Source organism: Mus musculus, chromosome 2 (genome assembly GCF_000001635.26).
Source record: "Mus musculus strain C57BL/6J chromosome 2, GRCm38.p6 C57BL/6J".
Taxonomy (NCBI): Eukaryota; Metazoa; Chordata; class Mammalia; order Rodentia; family Muridae; genus Mus; species Mus musculus.
The window spans coordinates 119197373-119217729 of NC_000068.7; the positions used below are offsets into that span (position 1 = coordinate 119197373).

At 47.6% G+C, this 20357-nt stretch overlaps 2 protein-coding genes across 11 annotated transcripts in view; one reads left to right on the forward strand and one right to left on the reverse strand.

Annotated features, from left to right (window-relative positions):
* Positions 1–11466, reverse strand: part of Dnajc17 (DnaJ heat shock protein family (Hsp40) member C17) — a 36339-nt gene extending 24873 nt beyond the window's left edge. The window contains exon 1 of one of the 2 annotated variants that reach the window (XR_374520.3): positions 11316–11466. Coding sequence is in view for 1 of the 2 variants with exons in the window: in NM_139139.2 (NP_631878.2) it covers positions 11316–11393 (78 nt within the window). In the remaining variant the exon portion in view is untranslated. The remainder of the gene's footprint in view (positions 1–11315) is intronic. The other variant, NM_139139.2, reaches the window with a different exon arrangement.
* On the forward strand, positions 11235–19678 carry Zfyve19 (zinc finger, FYVE domain containing 19). 9 transcript variants are annotated; one of them, XM_006500207.2, is made up of 12 exons: positions 11520–11606; positions 12758–12860; positions 13110–13231; positions 13409–13459; positions 13809–13927; positions 14026–14171; positions 14534–14642; positions 17459–17668; positions 18082–18155; positions 18837–18935; positions 19042–19169; positions 19257–19678. In XM_006500207.2, the coding sequence occupies exons 2-12, from the start codon at positions 12858–12860 to the stop codon at positions 19333–19335; spliced, it is 1140 nt and encodes a 379-aa protein (XP_006500270.1). In that variant the 5' UTR covers positions 11520–11606; positions 12758–12857; the 3' UTR covers positions 19336–19678. The 9 variants fall into 9 exon arrangements, with proteins under 9 accessions (XP_030107958.1, XP_011238083.1, NP_082330.2 ...); XM_030252099.1 differs by lacking the exon at positions 11520–11606 and adding an exon at positions 11641–11811 and having other exon boundaries at positions 17462–17668; positions 19060–19169; XM_030252098.1 differs by lacking the exon at positions 12758–12860 and having other exon boundaries at positions 11235–11606; positions 17462–17668; positions 19060–19169.
* The last annotated feature ends 679 nt before the right edge of the window (positions 19679–20357 follow it).

A 20357-nucleotide genomic window follows, 5' to 3' on the forward strand; every position in this document is an offset into this window, starting at 1 on the left:
TTGAGACGGGGTCTCACTCTGTGGTCTAGCTGGCTTGGAACTCATGGTGTAGACAGGCTGTCCTCAAATGCACAGAGCTCCACTTGCCTCTGCCTCTGGAGTGCTAGGATTAAAGGTATGTGCCACCATACTTGGCAAATAAAATAAATATATAAAAATAAAACAAACAAACTGGGCATACTGGCACACCCTTGTGATACCAACATTTAGCATGTTGAAACAAAAGGTTCAAGGCTAGTCTTGGCTCATACGGAGGCCACCATGAGCTGGATGAGATCTGGTCTAAAATGCAAACAGCAAAAGAACAACAAAGGAAACCAATGAGCAACAGTCCCCTCCTCCTGAAGACTGATCAATATCATTCCTTTCATCCACACAGAAACAATACTGAAACCCTCAACTGTCTGGGCACCCAGAGATTGGGGGACACTCCCACTGGACACAAGCAGGGAAGGAGCCAACCCACACTACCCTCCTCAGTTCAGTGTCCCCAAAGGTGATTTAGGGGATGCCTGGAGCTCACACCAAGGTCTTTCTCCTGGTAGCCGTGGCCCATGGTGCAATCTCAGGACAGGAAACTATTCACCCAGGAACAACTAAAGCACGCGCTCAGCCTGGCCTCTATGGACTCAGGATGGGGGGTAGGGGACAGTGGGGGTTGTATGTGTGCTCAGTCCATCTCTGGTCTTCCCACTTCACTCTTTTAAGTTCTCCCTTCCTTTAGTCCTCCCAACATGTCTTCCTGGTCCTCAGCTTCCAGTCAGCCCCTTGGAATGAGCCCTCCTTCTCACCCTCAGATCTACCCTTCCCTCTGGCCTCTCTTTCTTCCTCCCTTTCCTAAGCACCTCAGGCTCAGGCTAAGCAGCTTAGGCTCAGGCTCAGGTCCCAAACCCTGTTTACCGGCTTGTCTCAGGCTGCTGATTTCCAACCCCTAGATCCACAAGATAGCCTGGGTCTGGCTGCTTCCACTCTCCTCATTGAGGATCTGCTGTCACCCTCAATCCCTAGAGATCTGGACCCCCAGAGACCCATCACTGCCTCTCTTGGGGGCAGAACTCCTCTTTCTGAGATTGGGCCATCCCACAGTGAGTTCACCATAACCCCTTCATAAACATGAAATTTCCTTCACACACACACACACACACACACACACACACACACACACACACACACACACACACACACACACACCCTCTACTACTCACAAGAACAGAAAGGGCTGCACAAGTGGAAACTATTTGGAAAGCTGCCTTAGCTGAAATGGAAACTGTTGTCTAGCGTTTCCCAAGCCAGCTCAGTTCTCACCTGCTGGGCTCACCCAAGTCAGATGGCTTTACTCACAGGGAGGCAAGTCTCTGTCACTCGTACAGAGATTGGGGGAGGGTCTTGTAGGGGAGCACAGACCACTTCTGGCTGCCCTAATTGCTCCTGGGGTGTGGGGAGTAGAATGTTCAGGTGTGGGCAGGGGCTCTGCATTTATTTGTTGCCTTATGCCAGGCAAATCAATTAACCTCTTTGAGACTTGGTTTTCTCATCTATAAATTGGAGTTAATAGTCCTTGCCTGCCTCCCAGCCTTGTTTTGAAGATCACATCAAATGAACTAGACATGGGAAAGCTCTCTGGTATCATATAAATGTGAGGCATTACTGAGAATGCTAATAAGCAGCTTCCAAACACAATGGATCACGCTTTTTCCTGAGTAGGCTGCTAAGTAACTTCAAAACTCCAGAGCTTCTGCCAAAGTTGAGTTAAACAGACCCACAGGACTTGAGAGCCGCATACTAACGCCACCCACCATGCTTGGATCTTGATGAAAAGAACCAGTCTTCCAGTGACTTGTTCTCAGTGCCTAGCCTAGAGGAGGTCTCTCTGGTGACATGCAGACAACAGCCCAAATCCACAAATGACCCCCAAAGAATCCAATTTAGGTCAAACCCACCAGTTTCTCAGATTCAGCTCCCGGCGAATCTTCAACAAACACTAGGCAACGCCCTGTTCCTTGCTCTGACACAGCGCACCTGCCATACCTTCATCTTACCTCCCTCTTTCAGCTCTTTGGTGTCTGGCCTCAAAACTGAAGGGTTCTGTTTGTTTTTTAAAGATGTATTTATTTAGCCAGGTGGTGATGGTACATGCATTTAATCCTAGCACTCGGGAGACAGAGGCAGAAAGGCAGAGAGGCAGAGAGGCAGTGAGTCAGAGGCAGTAGATCTGAGTTCAAAGCCAGACAGGACTACACAGAGAAACCCTATCTCAGAAAACCAAACCAAATACACACATACATACACACATATGTATATATGTGTGCATTTTATGTATTTTATGCATATACTTGTTCTGCATGTATGTATATCAGAAAAGGGTATTAGATCCCATCATAAACAAGTGTAAGCTGCCATGTGGGTGCTGGGAATTGAACTCAGGACCTCTGGGAAAACAGCCAGTGCTCTGAATGGCTGGGTCATCTTTTCAACTCCTGATGATTTTTAAAATTTTTTAAAGAAACAATGTTGAGCTGGGCATAATGATACATGCCTTTAATCCCAGCACAAGGGAGGCAGAGGCAGGAGGACCTCTCTGAGTTCTGGGTTAGCCTGGTTTACATTGCAAGTTCTAGATCTACATAGTGAGATGTGTCTCTCGAAAAACAAAACAAACAAACAAACAAACAAACAAAAACCAATAAAAAAGAAATAATGTTGATGCACCTTATTCTATAGTATAAAGATTTTGTGGCTTAAATAAATTGATCAGTAAGCTTATAGAGAAATGGCTCAGCCGTTTAGAGCACTGGCTTCCTTTGCAGATGGCTGGAGTTCTGTTCCCAGCTTCTACATGGAGGCTACATAACTCCAGTTTCAGGGAATCCAGTGTTCTCTTCTAGTCTTTACAAACACTAGGTATGCATGTAATGCGTGTGTACACAAACGGGCACGCGCACGCATGTGCACACACAGACATACATACATATGTGTGTGTGTGTGTGTGTGTGTATATGTGGCAAGATACACATACAGACAAAATAAAAATAAATCTTAAAATAAACTCCTAACAAATACAGTTGGTTGGTTGGTGACCATGGAAGCACACACCAGTGACCCTGGCACTTAGGAAACTGGAAGATCAGGGTTCCAGAGCCTGTCTCAGACATAAAACAAGTAGAGGGCAGCCTGGGCTACATGAGACACTGTCACCAAAATAACTAAATAACTAATCAAACTATATTTTTAAGAACTTTGTTTTATCTAGTAATATCTGTCAAGATCAAACAAGGTACGTTGAGGGGCAAGTGGAACTGTGCCACCAGACAGAACCAGTTAAGGTTGAAGCAGATTCAAAACCCCAGTAAATCTCGTAATTGAGAACAGGAGGCATTGGAATCAGACTATCTGCCCTGGAACTTGTGACCACAGTGGCTCACTAAGAGGACTATGACAACTGTACATGAAAACCTACAGTTCTTCATGAGGTATACACATAGGTCCAGAGTATAGACAATGAGCTTCCCTTCTTAGGCATCCCTTCCTCCAAAAGGTATTTAATCTCTGGTTCACACTGAGTAAGATGTATGCATTCTTATCCACCATAAATAAAACCGTTTGGATAAAGCAAGGACTGTCTCCTTCATCAAGAACTGCCTGGAGCCATCATCCTAAACAGCCAAGCCTAGATCTCCTGTAGAAGGCCTCATTTCAAACCCTTCTGCAATTTTGGCACTCACTCAAAGCCAAGCCACAATCTGCTCTGTCCCAGCTCAGCATGGGCCCACCTACACCCCCACCCCTGTTCCCAGCTCCTCAAGGTCTCCAGCATCATCTGGGTACACAGGCGTTAAGAGGACCACAGCACCTGTCTCAGGCACACTGTTTCTCACCTGGGGAAACACGGGTTAGAACCCCTATCTTAGACTGCGTTTTTACCTTTCCTGAGTGGCATGTCAGCAGCCCAGCAGCCCAGCAGCAGGGCAGAAACACAGACCAACAGTATATACCCTTCGAAAAGCTTCAAATGAAGGGCTAGGTTGCTAAAAACAGAAGGGAAGGGCTAGAGAGATGGCTCAGAGGTTAAGAGCACTGTCAGTTCTTCCAGAGGTCCTGAGTTCAATTCCCAGCAACCACATGGTGGCTCACAACCATCTGTAATGGGATCCGATGCCCTCTTCTGGAATGCAGGCATAAATGTAGATAGAGCACTCACTCACATACATCATACATGCATACATACATACAAAAAGAAAACAGAAGAAAAGGCATACAAGAACTGGAAAGACTATGAACCTGAGCCCTGGCCTGATCCTGACACTTAGTCAGTAGACAGTCTTGACATGCTTCAGAATCTCTGGAGATCAGTGAGCAGCAAACAATCACGAGGACTCCCTCTGCCTGCTTCTCCCTCTGCTTCTCCCTCTGCCTGCTTCTCCACTTCTGGGTGCTCTGCCTGCATTTATATCCGTGTACCATGTGTGTGCCTGCTGCACCTGTAGGTGATCCCCCGGAACTGGAATTACAGATGGTTGTAACCACACCATCAATGTGACGAACCAAGCCCAGGTCTACAAGAACATCTCTCCAGCCTCCAATCAACTAAGCTGATAATCTTTTGTTCCCTTAAGTTTTGAACAAAATACATTCTCAGGGAAGCCTTCCCTGATCATGGCTTTTTTTCCCCCTCTTCCTCCTCCTCCTCCTCCTCCTCCTCTTTCTCTTTCTCTTTAGATTTATTTGTTTTGTTTTGTTTGGGTTTGGTTTTGGTTTTGTCGAGACAGGGTTTCTCTGTGTAGCCCTGGCTGTCCTGGAACTCACTCTGTAGCCCAGCAGATTTGTTTTATGTAAATACACTGTCACTCTCTTCAGATTCACCAGAAGAGGGCATCAGATCTCATTACAGATGGTTGTGAGCCATTATGTGGTTGCTGGGAATTGAACTCAGGACCTCTGGAAGAGCAGTCAGTGCTCTTAACCACCGAGCTATCTCTCCAGTGCCATGTTTTTCTTTTTATTCCTAAAATATTTCCCCTGTATGGTTCCACTGAGCCTCTTTTCACGTCAGAGGTCATGAGTTACAGCACTGTTTGAGCTGACAAACCCCAAGTGACTTTTTTTTCAGCACTCACCTCTTCCATGGCCACCTGGGATATTGTCTATGGTGATAAACTCCATCAATTTGATTCGCATGTAATACTGAACTCTGGTAAAGCTCAACTTTGTTTTACTTTATCCTGTCTCCCTTCTCTACTGATCTCTGCTTCCCTTGAGATCTACTGGAGGACAATCCGCAGTACTTGGCTTTCTCCTGCTACATGAGTTCTAGGAATCAAAGTGGCCAAACAGGCTTGGCAGCAAGCACCTTTATCTGCTGAACTATCTTCTCAGCTCTTATTTTGGTTTTCTGAGAAAGCACCTTAAAATGTAGTACTGGCTGGTCTGGAACTATGGACAGGAACCAGGATAGCCCCAAATCTGTAGGCAATTTTCCTGCTTGTGCCTCCCAGTTGCAGTGATTACAGATGTATAGCTCACAGATAAGTATTTAACTTTAAAACGTGCAATGAATTAGGCATGGTGGTGCTCAGTATTTGGGAAGGAGAATCAGGAAGATCAGTCATGCCAGACCAGCCTGGGTTACATGAAACCCTGTTTCAAAAACCAAAACACAGAACTTGCAAGGAGGATACAATCGCTAGAGGACCTCCCTGGCACTGTGCCAGGCACTGTGATTACAGGCATTGTACTAAGTGCTTTGTATGGATCCAGTCTCAACAATGCAACCAGGAGGAAGCCATCACTTCCACTGGGCAGATGGGGAAACCAAAGCTCAGAAAAGTTAACTGTTCACGGCCACTCCTGGGCTAAGTCATAAACCATCCTCAGGCAGTCCTGACTCCAAAGTTCCTGTCCTTAGCCACACCTGCCTGTACGTTCAAAGACTACTGACACGTTTACAGTTCACAGCACTGCAGGCTGTTCTACATGGATGTCTATCCACCTTCAAACCATGACAGCTATTACAAGCTTTAATTCTTGACCTTACTGAAGATTGGTTAGAAGAATTCCCACTTTATGCATGGCATGTGCCTGTTGAAATCATCAATCATCATTAATTAATCATCATTAGAAAATGTAAGCTTTGGGGCTAGAGATGCTCAGCAGGTAAGATCTTAAAGAGGACCTAAATTCAGTTCCTAGCTCCGACATCAGGTGGCTCACAACCACCTGTAATCTCGCTGTGCCTGGCCTGTGCAGGCACCTGCATTCATGTGCACACGAACAATAGACACATACACATGCTTTAAAAAGAAAATGTGAGCTTCTTGGGAAATCACCATTAGCCACCAAATTTCAAAGTAAATAGCCCCAGAGGCAAGGCACAGAGGCTAGAAACAAAACACAAGTGGCCACTCCTGGGGAGAATTTCTATTCACATCTGTACCAGCACCAGACACAGCTTGACACCCAGTAGGCACTTAATAAAACTGTTTGCAGGCTATGAGATGGCACAGTGGAAGATTGCAAGCTTGCTATGTACAAAGCCCTGGCTTTGATTGCCACACCAAAAGAAGTGTTTACAGGAAATGGTTCCATCCTCCTAAACAATATAAGAAGGAAGGAAAGGAAAGTTTGACTTTGTGAAGGGTCAGGGTGTGCCTGCCCTAGCTGGGTACCTGGTGTGCTGTTGTCAAATGTCAAGATTCAAGCAGGGAGATGGACGACCTCATACCTACTTGGTGGGAATATAAATCAACCTTTCTGTGAGTCAGTGTGCAGTGTGAATCATAATCTTGTAACTACATTAACTTTTGGTCTACTAACTTCACTTTGTCTGAAAACAACACTGCGTGCTCATTCGATCATTCACCAAGTATTTACTGAACATCTGTCCAGCGCTAGGCATTGTTCTAGAAGCTAGAAACTGCAGCAAACAAAACAGGAAGGTGCTGCCAGGATTTTTACACCCTGATGGGAGAGGCCAACAGAGAGCAAATGGCATTAACATAACATGTGGGACAATGAACTGAAACAGCTCCCAGTGGTCAAATGTCCAGCTGCCTCTGTCTCCCAAGTGCTGGGATTAAAGTATTGTAATCCCTGGCTGATGACTAAAGTATTTTAACTCTCAAATCCTGCCTCTAGTGACATACTTCCTCCAAGAGGCCACACCTCCTAAGCCTCCCAAACAGTGCCATCAGTTGGGGACAAGTGTTCAAAGGCCTGTGATTATGGGGGACATCTCATGACAACACCACAATTATCACATGGCAATCGTATATTTAATATTTAACATCTTGAGGAATCCTCACATCTTTAAGCAACAGTCATACCACATGCAATGGACAACAACTCCAATTTCTCTGCATCCTCATATACATATGCGTGTATTTATTTTGGCCTTAGAACCCTAACAGTAAGTAGTATCTAATCCTAATTTATTTGTTTTTGAGACATGTGGATCATAAACTGGGCTTGAACTCACAGAGATCCACCTGCCTGAGGTTCCTAAGAGCTAGGATTAAAGACTTACCCTACCACACTCAGCCCAGCTATTTTTTGAGACAAGGGCTCACTAGTCCTGAAGCTCACTGAGTTGGCTAGACTGGCTGGCCAGCACTGCTCCGGGAGCCTCCTGTCTCCGCCCCTCCCAGCACCAGGATCACAGGTGTGCACTGGCACACTTAGGTTTTATTTATGTCCTCATGCTTATGTGGTAAGCACTTTACCAATCAAGCCTGTGTGAATCTGAGTGTGGCTATCCACACAGAGCTTCTACCCAAGGAAGCCAGCCGCACATCCCCCACCTCCACCCCTGGAGCTAGCGTTCCTTGTGATTGTCAGCCACTCAACTTGGGTGAGGAGAATGAAGCTCAGGTCCGCTTTACCCTAACCACTGAATCAGCTCCCCCACCACACTTTGACCGAAATTTTAAATGGAGTTGTTTTGTGGCTTTTTGTTTTTTTATTTTGTTTTGCTTGCTTGTTTGTTACAACTTTTTACATGCAAAAACCATTCTGAGTGCATAGCCATTAAACAAGTAGTCACAGAGGGCTGAAAAAAATGAAGAGGATATAATGGCTCTTCCAGCGTCCATATCAGGTAGCTCATGACTGTAATTCCAGATCTCACTTACATGCACACGCGCGCGCGCACGCGCACACACACACACACACACACACATACACACACACACACTTTAAAATAATATAATAGGGACTAGACAGATGGCTTAGCAGTTAAGAAACCTTGCTGCTCTTGTAGAGGACCTGGATTCAATTCCCAGGACCCACATAGTGGTTCAAAACTATCTGTAACTCTAGTTCCAGGGAATCCACTCCTCTGGGCAATGAGGGCACCTGCATTCATGTGTACATACGCAGTCACACGTGCCTAATTAAAAACAATAAAACTAAAGCGAAAATAAAAATTTAAAATATAAAATAATTTGTTTGTTTTTAAGATTTATTTGTTTAATTTATGTGAGTACACTGTTGCTGTCTTCAGACACACCAGAAGAGGGCATCAGATCCCATTACAGATGGTTGTGAGCCACCATGTGGTTGCTGAGAATTGAATTCAGGACCTTTGGAAGAGCAGTCAGGGCTCTTAACCCCTGAGCCATCTCACCAGCCCCCAGATCTGCTTCTCAAGAGGTAGAAGCACAGAAAGTATTGAGGAATTAGGCAAATAACAATAGAACTAACCAGCGCGGCGGCATGGTGGCACATGCCTTTAATCCCAGCACTGGGGAGGCAAGTGGATTTCTGAGTCCGAGGCCAGCCTGATCTACAGAGTGAGTTCCAGGGCAGCCAGGGCTATACAGAGAAACCCTGTCTCAAAAACAACAACAACAACAACAACAACAACAACAAAGACTATAACAATAGAACTAACTGCAGACTGGTGTAAAGTGCTGTAAAGGAGGGAGTCAGCTGCTATGAAAGAGAGTGACAGGCAAAAAGACTAGGTTGGAGCTCAATAGGACATCTGCCTAGCAAAGTCCTAAGTTCATATCCCGCATAGGGGTTGAGGAGTAACAGACAAAACTTCACTGAGGGGGCCAACTAAACTGAGTTGGGTTCTTTTTAAAATATATGTCTAGGGCTGGTGAGATGGCTCAGTGGGTAAGAGCACCCGACTGCTCTTCCGAAGGTCCAGAGTTCAAATCCCAGCAACCACATGGTGGCTCACAACCATCCGTAATGAGATCTGACTCCCTCTTCTGGAGTGTCTGAAGACAGCTACAGTGTACTTACATATAATCAATAAATAAATCTTAAAAAAAAAAAAATAAAATAAAATAAAATAAAATATATGTCTAAGTGTATGTGGGAGTATGTATGCACATGAGTGCAGATGTCTGCAGAGGCTATTGACTACAGATGCCCCAAACTCATATCCTCTGGAAGAGTATGCTAAGTATTGTGAGCCTTTTTAACTGCAAAGACATCTCTCCAACCACCCCATCCCCCTCGTTGTTTATATATATATATATATATATATTTTTTTTTTTTTCCCGGAGCTGAGGACCGAACCCAGGGCCTTGGGCTTGCTAGGCAAGCGCTCTACCACTGAACTAAATCCCCAACCCCGTTTATATTTTTTAAGTAGGGTCTCTGTGCTGTTTTTTTGTCTGAGACACACACACACACAATAATAGAAAGAGGAGGAGGTGGTGGAGGAAGAAGAGGAGGAGAAGGAGGAAGAAGCAGCAGGTGGTGGTGGTGAGGATTATGATTTGGGGTTGGAGAGCTGGCCCAGTCTGTAATGTGCCTGTTCTGTAAGCAGAGGATTTGAATTTGGATCCTAAGCATTCAGGTAAAAAGCCTGGATCCCAAAAGCAGGGCACGGGGCATCCTAACATTTGGGAGGCAGATTTATCGCTGTGAGTTCGGAAAAACTAGCCTGATCTACATAGAAAGTTCCAAGACAGCCAGGGCTACATCAACTTTTCTTCGAGAGAGAGAGAGAGAGAGAGAGAGAGAGAGAGAGAGAGAGAGAGAGAGAGAGAGAGAGAGAGAGAGAGAGAGCGAGAGAGAGAGCCGGGCATTGGTGGCGCACACCTTTAATCCCAGCACTTGGGAGGCAGAGGCAGGTGGATTTCTGAGTTCCAGGTCAGCCTGGTCTACAGAGTGAGTTCCAGGACAGCCAGGGCTGCAAAGAGAAAGCCTGTGCTTTACGAGTATTTATTTCTACATCCATTTTTGACTTCAGCCAAATCTTCAGGAAGCTTTCTGAGCAGGATGACCACAACTTTACTGAAGAATCCAATCACCCTGATTTTCTGCCCCAGAGCACTCTTTCTGACACTCAAGCATTGGACAAGCAGTCCAGAAGTATAAGAGCATTGATAAGATCTCTTGCTGGGCGGTGGTGGTGCATGCCTTTAATCCCAGTACTGGGGAGGCAGAGGCAGGCGGATTTCTGAGTTCGAGGCCAGCCTGGTCTATAAAGTGAGTTCCAGGACTGCCAGGGCTATACAGAGAAACCCTGTCTCGAAAAAATAAATAAATAAAAAGGATCTCTTCCCCCCCCCCACCTTAAACACGTTAAGACAGCTGACCTTAAACTCCACAAGAAACTGAAGTTGACCTTAAATTCCTGATTCTCCTCCCTCCAGCGCCCAAGTGCATTACAGGCTTGGATCACTATGCCCAGCCCGGTGGGCATTACTTTTTATCCAATGAACTCCCCTGCGTGTACTGTCACTATTGCCACCACAATCTAAGAGTAAATAACAGAAACCTTAAGTACAGCACTTGAGATAAGTGGACCCCCACACCACCTGCTTTAACCTTCTGATCCTCTTGTTTAACCCGCTAAGCAGCACGCACTGACAACATTGGAACATCTGATACTTAAAAAGAGGAAAAGAAAACTGAGGCCTCTAGGTTCTAGGCCTCAACGTCAAATCCAGAAAAAGAAGAGGGGCTGAGGGGAGGAGTTAGAGCCTAGAGACTTTTCTTCCTAGGATCCCCCTGAAGTTAAAACAGACTAAAACCAAACACCTCCAGACAGACAGGTAAAACGTTCAGCGTACAAACTGATGCTGCGCAGGCGCAAAAAAGCAGGCCTGGGCTCTCAGGTTCAACCGGCCTCCAAACAGTGTGGCAGAAGGGACAGCACGGTCACACAGTTCAGAGTTCTCAATGCCTCCCTCCCTAACCCAGTCCTCAAGCCTTTCAGGAAGTGCCCGGAGGCCCCCTTTTTAGTCATTGGCCGTCCCTCGCTCCGGGTCCAGGATAGGGCGGAGCATAGAAAGCCGGAGCCAGGCGCGCGCCCTGACGCGAGGACCGAAGAACTGCTTTGCCTATCAAGTTCTCACCTCTTTGTCTGCCGCCTTCTCCTCAATGCCGAGCAGCGCGTACAGATCCATTTGTAAGAGCTCTTTGGTCACCGCCATGGTTCTAGTCCAAACTTGAATTGATACTACAACTCCCAGGAGTCTGAGCGTGTGCGTGGGCGCGGGGCTTACTCGCTCCGAGCCGGCCCAAAAGCGCGCTAAGCCTCCTGGGATGATGCCTTCCGATTCTCGTCTGACTGGCTGTGGAGGAGCGCGCTGCGGAGAATGAACTACGACTCCCAGCATGCCCCACTCCGCTGCCGCCCCGCCTTGGTGAGTGCAAAGTCAGAATTCTCCGCGCTGGGCCGCCCCTGGACAGCGCCGATGGGCGTGTGGGACTGGGCTGCACAACCTGAGGGTCTGAGAGGCCTACCCTGCGCTGGTGAGAGGCTAACCTACCAATTCTGCAGCGCCGAGAACTGCTATGGAGAGCAGGTGCTACGGCTGTGCTGTCAAGTTCACCCTCTTCAAGAAGGAGGCGAGTGTACTCCCAGAAAGCCGAAGGGCCAAGGGAGGACGCGGGGCGAAGGGAAGGGAGTTGCAGGCTAAAGACCGTTTGACGGCTTCTTTTCAGTTGTGTGGTTTTGATGAAGTAACCCGGTTAACCTCTCTGTAAAGTGGGTCGGATGCCCACCCGTTTCCGGGTTAAGATGATGGTCTGATGAGGTTCAGTGAGGTAAAAGCACTTCCTGCAAATCCCGATGACCTTAGTTCGAACCCCAGGACCCACATGGTGGAAGGAGAGAACTCCTGAAAGTTATTCTCTGATCTCCACACACATGCCATGATATGCATATGTCTGCACGCATACACTCACAAAGAAATAATGTAAATTAAGAAAATGTAAAGTAGCTTCGGTGAGGTGCTGTAGCTGAAAAGACCCTAGAAATTGTAAAGTTTCCAAAAGCTACACTTTTTTTTTAAATCTCCACCTACATTCTATCCACTCCCCTTCTCTCCATCTCTGTCTTTAAAGTCATCCCATGCATGCCGGTTGCTCTCTGTTCTGAAACCTGCCCCGTCCACAGCTTGCCCTTTTCTCCCCAGGGCACAATGAAAAAGCCTTCTTCTCAACCACATTCCCCTTGTGAGCTGCAAGGGAAGTAAATGGGACGAATTCATGGTGTATAGGATTGGAGCACTTACATATCAATTTTGGTGTCAGAGTTCAAATTTCAGCTGCCCTGTCTTATTCAAAGAATGATCTAATTGAACGGTCATGTAATTTCACTGGCCCCTGTTAAAATAGAGATAATACTGGTGGGCATCAGGATCAAATATGATGACGTATGTAAGTGATGATGGTTATAACAAATGATGAATTTTAAGGTGCAGGCTTAGTGCCTGGCACACACTAAGTACTTAATAATTGAAGCTATTGTTACAACCCTATCCTGAGGCGAACCTCCCACCATCTCTACCAGAACAGAGAAAGCACGGGATCTGCACCCAACTCTGATTCTTTTTGTTGACAAGCCAGGGACCTGACACACTGGGCCTTGTTTGTCTTTGCACTACACCCCCATGGTAAGAAATTGAAAATGGTAGAAAGCATGTGAATTTTGCCTGAAGTTTTATCTAATTTGAATAAGACTCCGGAAACAAGGAATTGCTGAACCCATCTCGGCCAGAACCCTAGGGATACCACTCTTCCTCCTTCCTTCAAAATCTGGTCACAACTTCACTTCCTTCTTTCTGTGAGTGCTTAGAGGGTCTCAGAGAAGAGCCATCGGGGCTGGGTGAGACATGCTTCCTCCTGCTTCCTGTTTCTTATAGTATGGCTGTAAGAATTGTGGCCGAGCCTTCTGTAACGGCTGTCTTAGCTTCAGCGCTCTGGTACCCCGGGCTGGCAACACACAACAGAAAGTCTGCAAGCAGTGCCACACAATCCTGACCAGGTGAGAGATGGGCTCTGACAAGGGTTCAGACAGACATGACAATAAGCATCTGGTCAGGCCTTGTGGCCTTGTGCGCCCTGGCCAGAGGTCTGCCTGGGAAGTATTTGGGGTAGAAATTACCAATGGGAAGGAGGGCAGGACTTCTGACACCATTGTCCTCTGATGTCCTTTCTCCAGAGGGTCTTCTGACAATGCTTCCAAGTGGTCACCACCTCAGAACTATAAGAAGTAAGTGCTGAGAAGAAGACAAGTGGGGCTGGGAAGAAACAAGGACACCACTACCACATCTCTCCTTCCAGTCTCCAGAGCAAATGGGTGCAGGGCAGAGAGAATGCCCACCTCCAGGCTCCTGGCTTCCCTCTTGGATCCTGAAAGCTGCTCATTAACCAGTTATCAGAAAAGGCATTTGGGAGCTCCTTCCCTGTCAGGCATACCCTCCTGCTGGTCATCTGGGTTAGGCTGTGGTACCACATGAATAGAGGCCACAGAAGATGGCCTGTAGAGGCCCAGATTGATTTGAATGGGTGCCATCAGTCTTCTCTTTAACCTTAAGGGTCTCTACCTCATATTCACCCAGGCGTGTGGCAGCCTTGGAAGCCAAGAAAAAGTCCAGCACTTCCCATAGCCAAAGCCTGACCCACAAAGACCAAGCCATCGCTGAGCGCCTAGCACGGCTTCGTCAGGAAAACAAGCCTAGTGAGTGGGAGTGGGCCAGGGGACCTTTAAAGGCACATACCAGAAGTGAGGTCTGAGCTTCCTCTGGCCCTTACAAATCTTCTCCCTTCCAACTGCAGAGTCAGTACCCTCACAAGCCGAGATAGAGGCACGGCTAGCCGCACTGAAGGATGAAGTCCAGGGCCCCATTCCTTCCACGCAGGAGATGGAGGATCGGCTTGCAGCCTTGCAGGGCAGAGTCCCACCTTCTCACACCGTGAGACCGGTGAGTGTGTGGCTTAGAAGAAAAGGATTTCCTAGGGTGAGCACCCTTCACAAGCCCAGATACATGTATGATCCTGTGCTTTGCAGGGATTGGTAAAGCCTCCCACCCCTACCTCCTGAGCCTTAAGCCTGCTCCTAAGCCAAAGAACAAAGGCCAAGCAGCAGGACTGAGTGCGTCAGCAGAGTGGATACTCAGTCCTGTTGGGAGCCGCCAGACCGACTCACCTATGTGGACTTGAATTCATCCCTTTCCTTGGGCTTTGAAAATTCTTCAGCATCTACCCCTGACTCAGACTTCTTCTGCACTCTTGGTGTGGCCTTCCCCACAGCCCTTTCCCCACTGAGCTGCCCTCCTCCGCACAGGCACACCAGGCACCAGATACCAGGACCCAGGCCCAGCAGACGCAGGATCTGCTAACACAGTTGACAGCTGAGGTGGCTATTGATGAAAACTGCCAACCAAGAGCCTCAGGTAACTTGTCCCCTTGGCTTCTCCCAAGTCATGTCCTGCCTCTGATACCCACCCTTTTGGGAGGTGAATGTAAGTCAGAGAATAGTCAGCACAAAAGACCTTCTGTTTACTGAGGGCTAGCTCCAAAGAGCCAGCGTGGGCCTCTTGCACTGGCTCTAGAATCAGATGGTGAATTCCACTTCCACCACATACATGAGTTACCTCACCTGAGTCTTTCTCATCAGTAAGCTTAAGCTACTGTGCTAAAACCTATGTCCTGGGAGAAATCATGAGGACTAAATGAAACAATACAGTAAGGGCTTGGGACTATGCCTGGCTCATAATAAGAACTTCGTGAGTACTCTCTGCAGCGACTGACTGCACTGACAGTGAGGAAGAGGCTTCAGGGAAAAGAGTTAGGGTCGGTTGTCTCCTCATACCAGCCACATTTCCACTGTTCGCTACCCACATGAGCTCGCGGGTCACATCATGGACAGTAGATCTAGGACATGCTATGCAGGGTTCTGACATCATAGAAAATTCTTGGACAGTGGTAATGAAGTCTACTGAGCAGTAGTTCCAACTAGGAATGCTTTTGAGCCTTAGACACCTTTGGGTTTGGTTAAAGACATTTTCATCATCACAGTTCACAGGTCCTCCTGGCTTCTGGTGGGTGGAAGATGGGGATACTGCTGGGCACCCTACCGTGCAGTTGCCCGCTCCCCACCTGTAAACAAAAATCTGCCCTTAAATGTACCAGTGGAACTAAGATTGATAGACTACTGCAGAGAGTCTCTGTGGATAACCTCACTCATCTGATGCATGGATTACTATCAAATGTCTTCCTGCCCATCATCTAACTTAGCTGTTACTGTTATGACTTCTTCCTGTTATTCCCAGAAAATGCTAAGTCCAGCTCTGAGAGACAGTCTAGCTAAACCCTAGCCCCTCACATTCTGATTCTCAAGCCCAGAATAGCCACCAACTCAGTGTGTGCGATGTAGAGCTGAATTGCTACATTGTAGGTGCTTCTCTTCTCTGCCCTTTCAACTTAAAACACTAGATGATAGAGAAAAAAGGATAGGGACGAAAGGAAAGAGATCCCTGAATAAAGTCAGGTTGAAAAACAGTGACATTACAGGTGGACATCTTCCTGCTGTATAGGGGTGTGAAATTCCTTGGGGACAAGATTGTTCTTTGCTTTCAGAATATCTAATTCCGTCTTCTGGTTTCTTCTCTGCACATTACTACATAGTAAACGGAAACCCACAACAACCAAAAACCCACCAACAGCCTCTCAGGGCTGTAACATTTATATACTGTCTGAAAAGTCCCCAGAATAACAAATGTCACACACTCACAGAAACATTCTGCAGCTGGCAAAATCACACCCCTGGTACGGCACAAGGCAAATCATAGTCAGCTACTGTGGAAAATCCAAAGCAGCCCCATATCCACATTGGGGATTAAAACAAAAACATAGCCTTATAATAGTTCTGTGTTTTCCAAAGAAAGCAAAATTCCAAAATTGTCACTCCCAAGGTTGATGTCTTTGAAAGACACAACTAAAATTACTAGTTTTCCAAGGCACTCTGCAGTCATAGAATTGTGAGGTAAGGGCAGAAAGATCATGAGTTCCAAGCCATCAAATGAAGGGATAGGGGCACCACCCCAGCCACAAAACCTTTGACCTACAGTTTGTCATTCCTGCAAAATCATCATCAGAGTGTTGGAGAGCCTTCCTCCAGCTCCTGCGGGAACAGATGCAGACTACTTCAGACAAACGTGAGGAGGAGCTCAGAGAGTACTGCAAAGGGAGGGGAGGAAGGATCTGACGAACTAGAGAAGTCAGGGAAACCCCAAGAGTACAAGACCCACAGAAAGGACTGATTGGGACTCAGGTGGGATCCCGTAGAGGTCTGACCTAGGTCCTCTGCATATATGCTATGGCTGAGTAGCTTGCTGTTCATGTAGGATTCCTATAGCTGGGAGCAGGGGCTGTCTCTGACTCTTGCCTGCTTGTGAGACCCTTTTCCTACTAGTAGGTCACCTCCTCTCTTGCTGTGGATGGCTGATGTCCCTGGGAGGGCTTCTCTTTTCTGAGAGGAGGTGAAAGGGAAACTGGCATGGGACTGAAAGAAAGTGAAGTTGAGGCAGAGAGATTGGCAGGACGGGAGGGAGGGGGGAACTAAAGTCAGAATGTAATATATGAGAGAAGAATTAAAAAAAGAAAGAGGCCGGGCGGTGGTGGTGCACGCCTTTAATCCCAGCATTTGGGAGGCAGAGGCAGGTGGATTTCTTAGTTTGAGGCTAGCCTGGTCTACAAAGTGAGTTCCAGGACAGCCAGGGCTACACAGAGAAACCCTGTCTCGAAAAAAACAAACAAGGAAGAAAGAAAGGAAGGAAGGGAGGGAGGGAGGGAGGGAGGGAGGGAGGGGGAGAGAGAGAGAGAGAGAGAGAGAGAGAGAGAGAGAGAGAGAGAGAGAGAGAGAGAGAGAGAGAGAGAAAGAAAGAAAGTAAGTAAGTAAGTAAGTGTTCCAGGAGTAGACGTGGAAGTGTGCACACCTTCAATCCCGGCACTTGAGACCTGCACTTGGGAGGCAGAGGTGGGCAGATCTCAGTTCAAGACCAACGTGGTCTGCAAAGTGAGTTACAGGCAGGCCAGGACTACACAGAGAAACCTTGCCTTGAAAAAAACAAAAATAAATACACCAATGAATAAAAGCCTAGTACTGAGCAATGAAAATGAAAATGTATGGTTAAACCTAGTTGAGAAATGGCTTCCAGGATGAGATCTTGGACTTCTTCTGTCTTCCTAACTACATCACCCCTGCCAGCAGCCTCTCTCCAGAATGACCTCAACAAGGGAGCTGCGAGAAGCCAGCGCACAAATTCCCAGGGCCAGGCCAGCCAGTCTCTGGAGGAAGAGAAGTACAAGCTGCTGGCTGAGGCAGCTGTTGAGCTACAGGAGGAGAACACCAGGCAGGAACGGATCCTGGCTCTTGCCAAAAGATTGGCTGTACTGAAGGGACAGGACCCCAGCAGAGGTAAAGGTTCTAGCCAGCATCCTTCTTCAGGTCCCCTGGCCAAGACCTACTGCCACCACAGACTGTATTTTCCCCTGACAGTGCTAAAGCAGATAAAGGGTCCCTGTGCCAAAGGTCATGCCATGTGCCATGCAGAGCTGCGATGTATGATGGGGAAATAGAGAATGAGGACTCAGAGGTAGCCATATTGGGGCAGTGGAACCTTCAGTCCCTTCTGGTGCTAATGCTTCTCATTCTGCCCTCTGCTCTCAGGGCTGATGGTCCAGCCTTGCAGAGCTGGGGTAGAGGCAAGCAGCTTGGTTCTCAGCTCTGAACCAAGTGCCCCCAGCAACCAACAGTTCTAGAAGGCAAGAGAAAAGATTTGGTGAAATCTCTTACCTCACTTCTTCCTGTGTTCCTGTCCCTCATTCCAGTGACCCTCCAGGACTATCACCTCCCAGACAGTGATGAGGATGAAGAGACAGCCATCCAGAGAGTCATGCAGCAGGTAGCCCTGTTAGCCACCCAGTCACCCTAGTCTGCCTCTGCCTCCATGCTCAATGTTGTACCAGCTGTCTGGTCTCATGCTGGGCCTCTGCACTGGGGCCACATGAGCGGTCATTCCTTAGCACTTCTTCTAGCCTGGGTCCTGTTCTTCCTGGTGTCTTGACATAGGAAATGTGCATAGGCAGGAAGGGAGTAAAGGGTGAAGTGTAGTGAGAATTTTGTACTTTCGGTTTCTTTTAAAAAACATAAATGAGTTTTTCTTTTCATCCCACGTGTGGGACGTGGGGCTTCTTTGGACTGTCCTCGCCAGCTGACCATGATCTGCCTGTGTTCTACCAGAAGCATGGTTGTGCCACCTGCAGAGAGTTTCTGCAGTTTCGTGGTTTGTAGTACCCATGATTAAAGAAGAAACAAAAGGCAATAAATCAGATCCAGGAATGTCGGTCAGTCGGTCAGTTGGTCTGTCTATCTATATCTCCCTGCCTCTCCCTCTCCCCCTGATACCCTTTTTCTCTTATCTAGTATTAGGGAAAGACACTGAGGGGAGGAGAACCCCCAGGGTGGTAACATGGCAGATCAGCTACAGTGAAGAGCTGAGAAGCCAAGGCCACAAAACAAACAAATGATGGGAGGGCAGCTTGTGCCTAGAGCAGGAAGTAGTTCTCTCCCTCCCTGTTCACAGCTCACTGAAGAAGCTGCCCTGGATGAGGCAAGTGGCTTTAACATCCCTGAGAAACCAGCTCCAGGATCCCGGGCCCAACCCTGCAAGGCAGAGATGGAGGTGAGCAAGGCCTCACTCAGGCTTCCATCCCCACACTTCCCACAGACAGCCTGCCACCTGCCTTACGGCTCCATCTCTGTAGTCCCCATTCCTCTCTCTTCCTAAGCCCCAGTCTCTGCTTCAGGGGCCCCAGGCTGAGGAGGAGGAACTCCCCTGGTGCTGTATCTGCAATGAGGATGCTACTTTGCGCTGTGCTGGCTGTGATGGGGACCTCTACTGTGCCCGGTGCTTCCGGTGGGTGCTGGGAGAGTGTTCTGAGAGGAGGATGTTCTTGGCTTGAGGACTGCCAAGTTGTCTGCCATTCACCCCTTTGTTCTGCAGGGAGGGCCATGATAACTTTGATCTTAAAGAACATCAGACTTCTCCCTACCACCCCCGACGGCCTTGCCAAGAACACTGAGGATAACCTAATGATCTCCTGAGGTGGCTGTGCCACAGGCAACCAGCAGGCTGGGAAGACTCCTGGGCCAAGTCTCAGGGCATCCAGGGGGACAGAAGACCCTGCTCTACTGATGGTAAACACACCCTTTTGTGAGCTTCCCAGTCCCTGGAAGGAAGAAACATAATAAGTCTGAGAGGGGCCAGGTGAGAGGAGGAGTCATGGCCCTCCCCTAAGAGGCTGGCCTCAAACAGAGACAGATGGAGAAGACACCATACTGAAGCTAAAAGTGATACCTGAAATCTGCTTCCCAGGCCCAATCCTGGCTATACTGGGATCTAATAAAATGTGTTGAGCCATTGGCCCCAGATGTTTTTTCTGTCCTGGGGATTGAGCCCAGGGCCTTGCACATGCTACAGAAGGATGTTACATCCTTCATTCCAGAACCTTTCACTTGTGTATTTGTTACTGGCACTACTTGGGACTGAAACCACATCCTCATACATACTTAGTGTGTGCTGCTCTACCACAGACCTATACCTGCAGGTGCCCAACACCTTCTATATCGAGAACCTCATGGCCCCTGAGCCTGGGGCATGTGAGATGTGCTAAGAACACAGCAGGTTAGGAGCGGACCCCTGTGGAATTCATGAAAAGCTTGAGCTGTTCTGTAAGCTCCCAGCAAGGACAGTCACAGCTCCTGGTGGCCTCATTCCAAGTAAGCATGAATATTCACCTTAGGGAATTGTGTCTTGTACTCAGCAAGGCTCAACTTATCCAGAAGAGCCTTCTGTGTTGGATTTCTATCTGTCTAGTACTTAGTAATGAATATAGGAACAGTGTATGCATATCCAGCTTCCTCCACTCACAGAAGACCTGGCTCCTATCCCAACTTGTATACCTCAAAGACCCAACAATGTCTGTCTTCAGCCATCTGGCTCAGTCTCTCACAATCCCTTTTACTCCTCTGCATATCCTCTGCTTTCCTTCCTGCCCTGCACAGGAGCAAATCCAAGAAGAGAGTGCTATCCAAGGAGGCCTGC

What these genes read in the sequence shown, in the direction of transcription:
- Zfyve19 (XM_006500203.3), top strand. Translation starts at nt 11,758, where the DNA reads ATGGAGAGCAGGTGCTACGGCTGTGCTGTCAAGTTCACCCTCTTCAAG. An exon ending in TCACCCTCTTCAAGAAGGAG is followed by an intron (nt 11,812 to 13,109) that starts GCGAGTGTACTC and finishes TGTTTCTTATAG; the next exon opens with TATGGCTGTAAGAATTGTGG. An exon ending in GGGACAGGACCCCAGCAGAG is followed by an intron (nt 17,669 to 18,081) that starts GTAAAGGTTCTA and finishes CCCTCATTCCAG; the next exon opens with TGACCCTCCAGGACTATCAC.